The sequence below is a fragment of the Podarcis vaucheri genome, assembly GCF_965113315.1.
Source record: "Podarcis vaucheri genome assembly, chromosome: 13".
NCBI lineage: Eukaryota > Metazoa > Chordata > Lepidosauria > Squamata > Lacertidae > Podarcis > Podarcis vaucheri.
The window spans coordinates 7,213,227-7,223,917 of NC_138751.1; the positions used below are offsets into that span (position 1 = coordinate 7,213,227).

Sequence of the window (10,691 nt, forward strand, 5' to 3'; positions counted from 1 at the left end):
ATGTGCAGCGACGGTGTCTCACGGGGGTCAACCCTCCCTGCCGCAGCTCCTCATTTGACTGAGTGACTCAGGGACAGCCGCCTTATCTTTCAGGGAAGGGCCAGCCGCCTTCTGAGAAGCAGCTTTGGAAGAGGGAATCCTAGAAAAACAAAATAGCTTTCCGAATTTTCATAACCACCAGGAGAGCCCAGGCCAAAGATCAACATGGCTGCCCACACATCAAACTGCTTGCCTGAGGGGACATCCCTCCGCCAGGACCACACCTTGACCACACGGCCTGGGCTCTCTGCCAGAACCAGGAGGGGGGGGGACTCTGGACCGAGCAGGTGGACGGGGGGGGGGGGCAGCTCGGCTCCTGAGCTCAGCATCTCGAACTTTGCAGAGGCTGTGGGGTCTGGCTGGGGTGCTGCCACCCCTGGGAACTGAGATGCCAGGGACCCAGAGGACCTGGGCGAAGGTCAAGGCTAGCGACACATTTCCAGGTTGCAGGGCCCCCTCCTCTGGCCCAGGTGGGGGGCCAACCCCATTGTCAGGGACTGGTGGCCCCAGAGGAATGGTGGGAGGAACCAGCTGGGGGACCCGCAAGGGAAGATAGCTTAGAGCCTGAGAATCAGCAGTCGGAGGAAGATGGGTGCTCAGAGGGAGAAGACTGTGGGGCGGGGGAAGGTGTCAGGGACGGAAGAGGCAACAGGGTTTAGCGAGTGGGGAGAGTCTGGCAGAAGCTGAAGCAGGAGAGGAGGGGGCCAAGAGGCAGAGAGGGGTCAGACTGGTACAGAGTCCTGGATGTCTCCTCCTCCTCCTGCAATAAGCTCCCCTCCACCTGGTCTCCAGGAGCCAGTAGAGGCATGAAAAGGGCGGAGGAGAGGTTGGCTTCACGCTGGCGCAGTCTCTGATTGCTAGGGGCAAACCCTGGAGAGGAGGGGCAGCTGTGGGGAGGCAGGAGCCCTCAGTCTCAGCACTGCTTCACGGAGGAAAGACCTGCCAGAGAGGAGGAGTTGCTGTGCTCATGAGGCCTGACACCCCTCTGCGGAACATAGTTTTGCTAATGAAGAGTTAACTGCAATGTGCAGGCTGTGATCTACTGCTGGCTCGCTCTTGACCCATGAAGCTATTCCCCAGTCCATGACTCCATGTGCTTCCAAGAAGAGAGGGGGCATTAAACGTTCTCAGCCCCCATTGCTCAGTGCTGGTGCAACAGCCCTTTTAGGGAGAGCCTTGCAGGAAGCTGTGGAGCAACAGAGAGAACCTCCATGGTCAGGGGCAGTCTATCTTCTCTAAATACCAGGTAGCAGAGTGGAGGTGGCAGGGAAGAACTCGTACTCTCATGGCTCATCTTGGGTTTTCTTGAGTAGTGTCTGCTCTCAGGAGAAAGACTCTGGATTCAGAGTTCAATAAGACGAGTCCATCTGGATGAGGCCTGTGGCCTGTCTGCTCCATCATCCTGTTCTCCCACTGGCCAATCAGATGCCCCAGACGGAAGCAGGCAAACAGGACCTGAGCACAACGGACGGACGCTGGGCAATCGGTCCTGATCCAAAGAATCAGGTCTTCTCAGAGAAATTGCAAGGTGTGTTTGTTCTAGAGATGATGCTCCAAGCGAGAATTTCTCCATCCTTATCTAGTTCATGGCACAAACTCTTGGGTGCTTGTGGGTCAAATGTCTGGACCAGAAGATTTAATCTGTAAAAAGTCAAAGCAAGTTACGAATAGGTGAGAAAGTCCTGCTATTTAAAAGCTGATCCCATCTTGGAAGGAAGAAAGGAAGAAAGGAAGGCAGGCAGGCAGGCAAATTCAATTTTCTCAGGTGCTAATATCTCACTGGGCCTGAGTCCCTTGATCCTAGGGGGCACCTTCTATTACCCATCCAGCATAAGGTAAACAAAAGAGACATTGATTATACGTTCAGGAAATAGGCGCTCAGTTCTTTTTTTTATTATTCCAAAATTTGCATGGAATAAATGAATGGAATCTTGCAGGCGATAAAATAGGGATCCCAAGGCTCAGAGTGACAGCAGTTCCCTGAGCCGTCTATGAGGTCCTGCTCCCGGAGATCTGACATGGAGAAGACTCAGATGGTAAGGGCACCAATCCTGCTCCTTACACGGAGGGAAGAGGAAGGGGGAAGGCTGAAGCAGGGTCCGCGGGGAGGCCCTTTGGGTTCTGCTGCTAGTTCCCAGAGATGTTTGGGGGGCTAGGAATTGTGCTGTTGACTGTAGCTTTAAATATACCCGGAGGACAACCCATTGATTTATTATCTTGCCCACCTTTCTCAAGTCTCCTTTCTGCGATGACTCCCAGTCTAGCGTTTCTCAAACGTGGGTCTCCAGTGTTGTTGGACTACAACTCCCATCATCCCTAGGACGCCGGACCAGGGGTCAGGGATGATGGGTGTTGTAGTCTAGCCGCACAAACTGGGTCTCCCCCACCCGAATCTGATTCTGATTCTGATCTGAATCTAAATGGAATCTGATAATTGATCATTCATTGTGCTCTATATTATTCATTGACTCATTATCTGTTTAATTTCTGTCCATCTGGAAACTTGATAGGTGTGAGGTGGGACTAGGGACACAGCAGCCATATTGATCCCTGTATTTTGGTTGAAATTACACAGTCCAGGAAAGACTGTACCACTTGATTCTGCCAATTTTGCAGGCAGGTTTTTGGAGAGATCCCTGCCTACGTTATTCTGGGAATAGAATACAGTGGTACCTTGGGTTACATACACTACAGGTTACAGATCCCACTAACCAAGAAATAGTGCCTTGGGTTAAGAACTTTGCTTCAGGATGGGAACAGAAATCGTGCTCCAGCAGAGCGGCGGCAGCAGGCGGCCCCATTAGCTAAAGTGGTGCTTCAGGTTAAAAACAGTTTCAGGTTAAGAACGGACCTCTGGAACGAATTAAGTTCTTAACTCGAGGTACCACTGTACTCCAACTTAGGAAGGCTGCGAGGAAAAGGGGGTGGGAAATGGGCTACTAGATTTCTCTGTAAGGCAAATGAATGCTTTGAACAGTCATCTTTGGGCTGTTCCACCACGACCAGTTGTGACCCTGCCCCCTCTTGCCCTTCCTTCCTTCCTTCCTTCCTTCCTTCCTTCCTTCCTTCCTTCCTTCCTTCCCTCCTTCCCTCCTTCCTTCCTTCCCTCCTTCTCCTAGGCTGCGATGTGCTTCCTGCTCTCGACGTTTGTGGCCAGCCAGGCCTTCCAATGCATGTCCTCCTTGAACTGTTGTGAAGAGACAACACTCAATGAAGTCGTGAAGAAACTCACCGCCCACTCCTCCCACTCCTCCCAGTCCTCCCAGTCCGCCCGTTCCTCCCGTTCCTCCTGGTCCGTGTCTTCCTCTGACGACTGCCGCTCGATTCCTGGTGTAAAGAACATGGCCTCCAGTTCTCCTTGGCGATATGTGTAAGAGAGAACAATCGTACCTTTTATTCCTTTGCCTCCTCATCCGTCCCATTTTCATAGAATCGGAGAGTCGGAAGGGACCCCCAGGGTCCTCTAGTCCACCCCACCCCCTGCAATGCAGGAATCTCCAAGTGTGGTCTCCCATCCAATTTGAAACCATACTGGACCCTGCTTAGCTTTACGAATGTGCTTGCACTTTTATAGCTGCACCACTGACTGGAAATAAAGAGGCATTCCTTTGGCCCTTCCAGGCACCACCAACAGCGCCCTCTAGATTTCCCAGAGGGCTCAGCTGGTTAGAGCAGGGGGCGGAGGGGGCCGAGGTTGCAGCTTTGATCCCCGAATATTCCTGCCTTGAGGGATTGGTTGCTCCTCAGGGTCCCTTCCAGTCCGACCAGTGTCAGGGGTGACTGGAGTTCCTTTCCAAGATATCTGGAGGGCACCAGCTTGGGGAAGGCTAATCTAACCCAGCATTAGTCCCCCAAAGCGCCTCTTCCCACACATTTTATTTTATTTTATTTATTTTCCCTTTCACTCCACAACCGGCATCTCAGCGGACTCCCCCATCAGACCACCACCCAGTCATAATGGCTCAAAGACAGACCTGTCCTTTTTCTTGCCTCCCCCAGGGAAGACGTCCAGGACTCCCGCTACCCTCGACTCCTCTGGAGTGCCCAGTGTATCTGCCAAGATTCCTGCGTCTCCCTGAGGCACCCTGTGGAAAATGCCACCCAAAAGAGCTTCGTCCATAAGGAGGGAAACGGGAAGTCTGTCCAGATCTTTGCTGACATGACCGTCTACTATCGGAGGCCTTGTGCGAATGTCAACAAGTCCTTCTACCTTGAGCGGCGGAAATATCCTTTGCCCGTGGCCTGCACCTGTGTGGCCACACAGTGAGGCTTCGAAGCGGGAAGGGGATCCCCGGAGCAAAACCGTGAATGGGATTCAGAGGGAGGGGGCCTCTGAACATGTGCAGAGTTCATTTCCCTCACAGGCTGCCACCCACATGTCCACCCACAGGACCTGGGTACACCAGAACCTCGCTGTCTCTTTGCTCAATTCTAACTTCAGAATTAATTGCAGTGAAAAGGAAAAGCACCCTCAACTGACCGGTTGAAATCGGGTTCAAATCTTTGGCTTCCCCCAAAGGTCGCTGAAGAGCAGCTGGAACAGCCTCAGTAAGGAACAGGGATTGGGGATGTCATTTCTGGGGCTGTTGCAGAATCCCAGCCCCCTCTGGGCCCTTTGGGGGGCTGTCAGGACAGCGTATCCTAGAGATGGTTGGGCTTTGTAGTGTAGACCATGCAGGGAGAAAGCGAAAGGGCTTGTTCTAACACACTCAGATATATCAGTTGGGGAATATTGGATTCTATTGCAGATCAACCCAGATTAAGTAAATCCTTTTCTCTCTCTTACTGCAGTTTGCCCACTCTGCCAAAGTCAGGACTCAACCTTTTCTCCTGCAAACGCTCCTCTGCCTTCTAACGTGTGCATAGCTGTGAAGTTTCTGTTAGAAGTAGAGGAGCATTCGCAAGGGAAAAAAGTTGGCCACCCACTAAATATCGCTACATCTGGCCAGATACTTCTAAAGACATAGGAGCAGGGTCCACAGAAAAAGCTGGCAACTCTAAGGGACATTAGAGAATAAAGTTAGCGAGAGGCAAAGGAAATGGCCACGGGGGAAATGTTCACGCATGAATTGTTGCCGGAGCAACTTGTTACAGAAGAGTATTCCCTGATAAGCCTTGCCATCCCCTATCCTGGCTTGCGTGTGTGACCCTCTGCTCATCCCTATAGCCAGCAACGCCCACATTTATAGGTCAGGATCATTTCTCAACTATTTGAATGCTTGCACTAAAATCCGCTGTCTCTTGTCTGCTGTCTCAAAGAAACTTAACCATCTTGCCATATTTTTTTAAAAAAATTCAATAAAACATTCTAAAGACAGCAGAATGTGTCTTGCCTTTTTAATCCAGAGAAAACAGGACTTCCCCTCCCTTTGCAGGTGGTTGGGCTAGATGATCCACTGGGTCACTTCCAATTTAGCCCTTCTACGATTCTGTGATTCCCTGCGGCGGATACGCCAATGGCGCCCACCCCTCTGCTGCCGACTCTCCCTTGCCTTGAGAGTCCCAGACTTATTATTATTATTATTATTATCCCGAGGAATATCTTTTCGCGACGGCGCCTGTGACATCGCTGACTGGCTTCTTCCTTCCTTTCCTTCCTTTCTGCCTCCCTCCTCTAGTCTCCTCCACGCAGTGTGGGGAGGGAGGATGGAAACATGCGTAGACCCGTTAGCAGCAGTTCTCAACTTGTGGGTCCCCAGATGTTGTTGGACTACAACTCCCATCATCCCTGAGCTCTGGCCTTGCTAGCTAGGGGTGATGGGAGTTGTAGTTCAACATCATCTGGGGAACCACAGGTTGAGAAAGGCTGTGTTAGAGGGCTGGATGCAGCCCGCAGTCCGTAGTTTGAGGACCCCTGGGCTCGATGATCCCCTGGGTCCCTTCCAACTCAGCCCTTCTACGATTCTGTGATTCCCTGCGGCTGATACGTCGATGGCCTTTCCGTGAGAGTCCCAGACTTATCCCAAGGAATATCTTTTCCTCTCCCTCCTCTTTCCTCTCTCGCCAAAGTGTGCTGACTGCTCCCGCCTTAGATTTTTTGCATGATTCCCGAATGACGCTGTTACACTACTTTTCCTTTGGGAATATACTTAAGGCTTAATGGATCCCCACTGCTACCTGCAACAATGATGTCACGGTGCCTGCCGCGTGATGTCATCATACTTGCCACCACCCAAGAGCACAGAGAACCAGCTTGTGCCGTGAATTTGCCAGGTTTACAATGTCACTCACCTTCATTTGGGGCAAGAATCTGGTGCAGGGAGCAGCTGTCGAACGGACAGAGATGTCACAGGTGATGCAAGACAGTACACAGGAAAGAGAACGCATCACCTGTTGCATTTCCTCCTGCTGCACACAAGATCCAGGCTCAGAAGTCCAGCCAGGGCGGCGGGAGATGGGATCCCGCTCTCTGACCACTGGGCAATGCTACCTCCCAAGGTCAGTGTGGCTTATCTGGCTTCAATGAGAGAGATGGTGAGCTGGATATTACAGACACCAAATTCCCCCATATTAGTGCCAACTTTTTCCAGGCAAGAAAAGGTGTGAGAACCTTCCTGGGACTTCCTCCCTTTGTGTGTGAGTTGTAGCTACACAGTGATGGGGTGGTGGCACTCTGCACATGCTCAAAGAGGCCTTGCCTGTGTTGGTTACTGTACATATTCTCGGATGGAATTTTGACTTCTGGGATGGAGATTTTGGAAGGTGGAATCCGAGGCTGCTTGGGCCCAGGGAAAAGGAGAGCTCGCTACCCCCCCCCCCGTGCCCCATAATTCACATCCATAGCATTCCCGTTCTTGGGATTCCCACTCTGTTTACTTTGCCATGGTTACCCAGCGTATTATCGCAGGTATTTTCCTGCCCGTCTAAACCGCGGAGTGAGATGCAAATCTCCTGCAGTAGCCATGGAAAGCTGGCTGGGATTTCCTTCCGAAACAAAGTGACACGGGTGTCCCTGGGAGACAGGAGAAAAACCTCTGGCAGGTGGGGGGTGAAGGGGGCTCTGCCCCACCTGCCCCACCCAGGAACACCTCCATCACACATCAGAGTGAAGGGAATCCTGGAGAAAGAAAACAGCGACCATAAGGACAAAAGAAGACTCTGTCTCTCTACATGTCTTTTCTGCTATTTGTATTTTTATAAATGTCTGTCACTCTGACCACATTGTCTGCCTGTCTGCCAGAATCAGATCCAGGGGGTGGGTTTGGGACAGAGCAGGAGAGTTCGGGGAAGCCTGGAAGATCAGGAATGGGAGTTCTCTGCCAGAACCAGGTGGAGTGTGGACTCTGGATCGAGCAGGTGGACGGTGGGGGGGCAACTGGGCTCCTGAGATCAACATCTAGAGATTTCCGGTTCTTTGGGATCTCACTGGTGTGGTTGGGGGGGAAACCTGACTATTATTTGTGACTTGTATCAATATATTGAATATATTTTTTAGCTCTTGGGAGTAAAAAATGTGGCCTAAAAATGCAGTCAAAACAAAATTAAAAAATTCCTTCCAGTAGCACCTTAAAAGGTAAAGGGTAAAGGAACCCCTGACCATTAGGTCCAGTCGTGGCCGACTCTGGGGTTGCAGCACTCATCTCACTTTATTGGCCGAGGGAGCCAACGTACAGCTTCCGGGTCATGTGGCCAGCATGACCAAGCCGCTTCTGGCGAACCAGAGCAGCGCACGGAAACGGCGTTTACCTTCCCGCCGGAGCGGTATCTATTTATCTACTTGCACTTTGAGGTGCTTTCGAACTGCTAGGTTGGCAGGAGCAGGGACCGAGCAACAGGAGCTCACCCCATCACGGGGATTTGAACCACCAACCTTCTGATCAGCAAGTCCTAGGCTCTGTGGTTTAACCCACAGCGCCACCCGCGTCCCAAGTAGTACCCTAGAGACCACCTATGTTTGTTATTTGTATGAGCTTTCGTATGCATGCACACTGAAACAGAAGTCACCAGACCCTTATATATAGTGAGAAGTTGGGGAGGGGTATTACTCAGAAGGGTGGTGGGAATGGGTGATTGGCTGATAGGTGTGGTAAACCTGTTGACGACTGTTAAGGACTGCAATTGGTCTTACAGAAAAAAGGAAAGGGTGAAATGGCTAAAAATAGCTTATCATGTATAATGAGATAAGAATCCAATTTCTCTATTCTAATCACCCATTCCTACCACCCTTCTGAGTAATACCTCTCCCCACCCTCTCACTACAAATAAGGGTCTGGTGACTTCTGTTTCAGTGTATCTGAAGAAGTGTGCATGCACACGAAAGCTCATACCAAGAACTAACTTAGTTGGGCTCTAAGGTGCTACTGGAAGGAATATTTAAATTTTGTTTAGACTACGGCAGACCAACACGGCTACCTACCTGTAACTAAAAATGCAGTTTATCAACAAACAAACAACACTTATAATCATCCTTGGTATCTTTGAGGCAACCCACTGCAATTATTATTCCATTATTATTTATTAAATTTATATCCTGCTCTTCCTTTCAAAGGAGTCCAGAGCAGCCGACACACAAAGCGATTACAACATCTAAAAGTGATTCCAAGACAGATGCAGACTTGGGAAAGGTTGGTAATAAAAAGGATGGTTGGGAGCTCAAATCTAAACCAGATAAGGATAGAGGCCACGTTGAGCAAGAGCACGGGTCTCAGGATAGCCAAAAATGCCCGGCTGCCCTTGAGAGTGAGTGATCATTGTGCGTTTATCTCACAGGCATTGTAGCTCTGTAGAGAAATGTCCCCAGACTGGATCTCATGCAAATCTCGTCTCTTTTGAACTCACTGTTTACAATTCTGGCCCCCAACCCCTCCCGTCGGTGTGCATGCGCTCACGTGTTTGCGTGTGCCAGTCAAGGATAACAGTTCACATTGTGGGCTTCAGTCTGTGAAACAGGGCTGGCCCTGCCGTTTGGCAAGAGGGTCGGGTGGGGAACGGGCCGTAGTTCAGGGGCGCGGCATCTGATCTGCGGGCAGGAGGTCCTAGGTTCAGTCCCTGGGATCTCAAGGCAGGGGCCTGGATCCTTGGAAAGCGTAGGCAATACTGGGCTAAATGGATGAATGGTTGACTCACAAGAAGGCTACTGTGTATGGAGTGCCTCAGGCGGCAGATTCTGAGGAGCGCTGAATAGTGGTGTGGGCCACATGGCCTGGCCTGGCCTGCCTTCCCTAGGCTAGCCTCCTGCTGACCACAGATATTTGTGCAGTGGTACCTCGGGTTACAGACGCTTCAGGTTACATCAGAGGGAGGGGTGTGCTTTAACGGCATAGTGCGTAAACAGCCGAAGCTTTGGGTCAGCTTCTGCCAAATGGGCTGCTGTAGTCCTCAAGATTCCATAGGATTCTTTCTTTTCTTTTCCCATCCTTCTGGGGGGAAATGTAGCTCTACGAGGGGCAAACTACAGTTCCCAGGATGCTTTGGGCAGATGTGTTTGCTTTAATAATAATAATAATAATAATAATAATAATAATTTATTTGTACCCTGCCCATCTGGCTGGGTTTCCCCAGCCACTCTGGGCGGCTTCCACAAAGACCAAAAATACACTAATATGTCATACATTAAAAACTTCCCTGAACAAGGCTGCCTTAAGATGTCTTCTGAATGTCAGGTAGTTGTTTATCTCTTTGACATCTGACGGGAGGGTGTTCCACAGGGCGGGCGCCACCACCGAGAAGGCCCTCTGCCTGGTTCCCTGCAGCTTTGCTTCTCACAATGAGGGAACCACCAGAAGGCCCTCGGAGCTGGACCTCAGTGTCCAGGATGAACGATGGGGGTGGAGACGCTCCTTCGGGTATACTGGGCCGAGGCCGTTTAGGGATTTAAAGGTCAACACCAGCACTTTGAATTGTGCCCGGAAACGTACTGGGAGCCAATGCAGATCTCTCAGGACTGGTGTTATGTGGTCTCTGTGGCCGCTCCCAGTCACCAGTCTAGCTGCCGCATTATAGATTAGTTGTAGTTTCCGGGCCACCTTCAAAGGTAGCTCCACATAGAGCGCATTGCAGTAGTCCAAGCGAGAGATAACCAGAGCATGCACCACTCTGGCGAGACAGTCCGTGGGCAGGTAGGGTCTCATCCTGCGTACCAGATGGAGCTGGTAGACAGCTGCCCTGGATACAGAATTGACCTGCGCCTCCATGGACAGCTGTGAGTCCAAAATGACTCCCAGGCTGCGCACCTGGTCCTTCAGGGGCACAGTTACCCCATTCAGGACCAGGGAATCCTCCACACCAGCCCGCCCCCTGTCCCCTTAAAACAGTACTTCTGTCTTGTCAGGATTCAACCTCAATCTGTTAGCCGCCATCCATCCTCCAACCGCCTCCAGACACTCACACATGACCTTCACCGCCTTCACTGGTTCTGATTTGAAAGAGAGGTAGAGCTGGGTATCATCTGCATATTGATGGACACCCAGTCCAAATCCCCTGATGATCTCTCCCAGCGGCTTCATATAGATGTTAAAAAGCATGGGGGGAGGACGGAACCCTGAGGCACCCCACAAGTGAGGGTCCAGGGGTCTGAACACTCATCCCCCCCCACCACTTTCTGAACACGGCCCAGGATGGAGCGGAACCACTGTATGACAGTGCCCCCAGGTAGAGGGCCAATGTTTTGAGCTGCCGGCTTCTTCCAACCATGCCGCTAGTCCTTAAGATTT

At 51.2% G+C, this 10,691-nt stretch overlaps 1 protein-coding gene across 1 annotated transcript; it reads left to right on the plus strand.

The window, feature by feature from the left end:
- Positions 1 to 791: 791 nt before the first annotated feature.
- LOC309516708 (interleukin-25-like) lies at positions 792 to 4,839 on the plus strand. The gene is made up of 3 exons (XM_082195503.1): positions 792 to 2,075; positions 3,159 to 3,409; positions 4,039 to 4,839. The coding sequence occupies exons 1-3, from the start codon at positions 2,031 to 2,033 to the stop codon at positions 4,304 to 4,306; spliced, it is 564 nt and encodes a 187-aa protein (XP_082051629.1). The 5' UTR covers positions 792 to 2,030; the 3' UTR covers positions 4,307 to 4,839.
- The last annotated feature ends 5,852 nt before the right edge of the window (positions 4,840 to 10,691 follow it).

Bases quoted from the DNA above. Each gene is read 5' to 3' on its own strand.
- LOC309516708 (XM_082195503.1), top strand. From the start codon at position 2,031: ATGAGGTCCTGCTCCCGGAGATCTGACATGGAGAAGACTCAGATG. The intron at 2,076-3,158 runs GTAAGGGCACCA...TCCTTCTCCTAG, and splicing joins ACATGGAGAAGACTCAGATG to GCTGCGATGTGCTTCCTGCT. The intron at 3,410-4,038 runs GTAAGAGAGAAC...TGCCTCCCCCAG, and splicing joins AGTTCTCCTTGGCGATATGT to GGAAGACGTCCAGGACTCCC.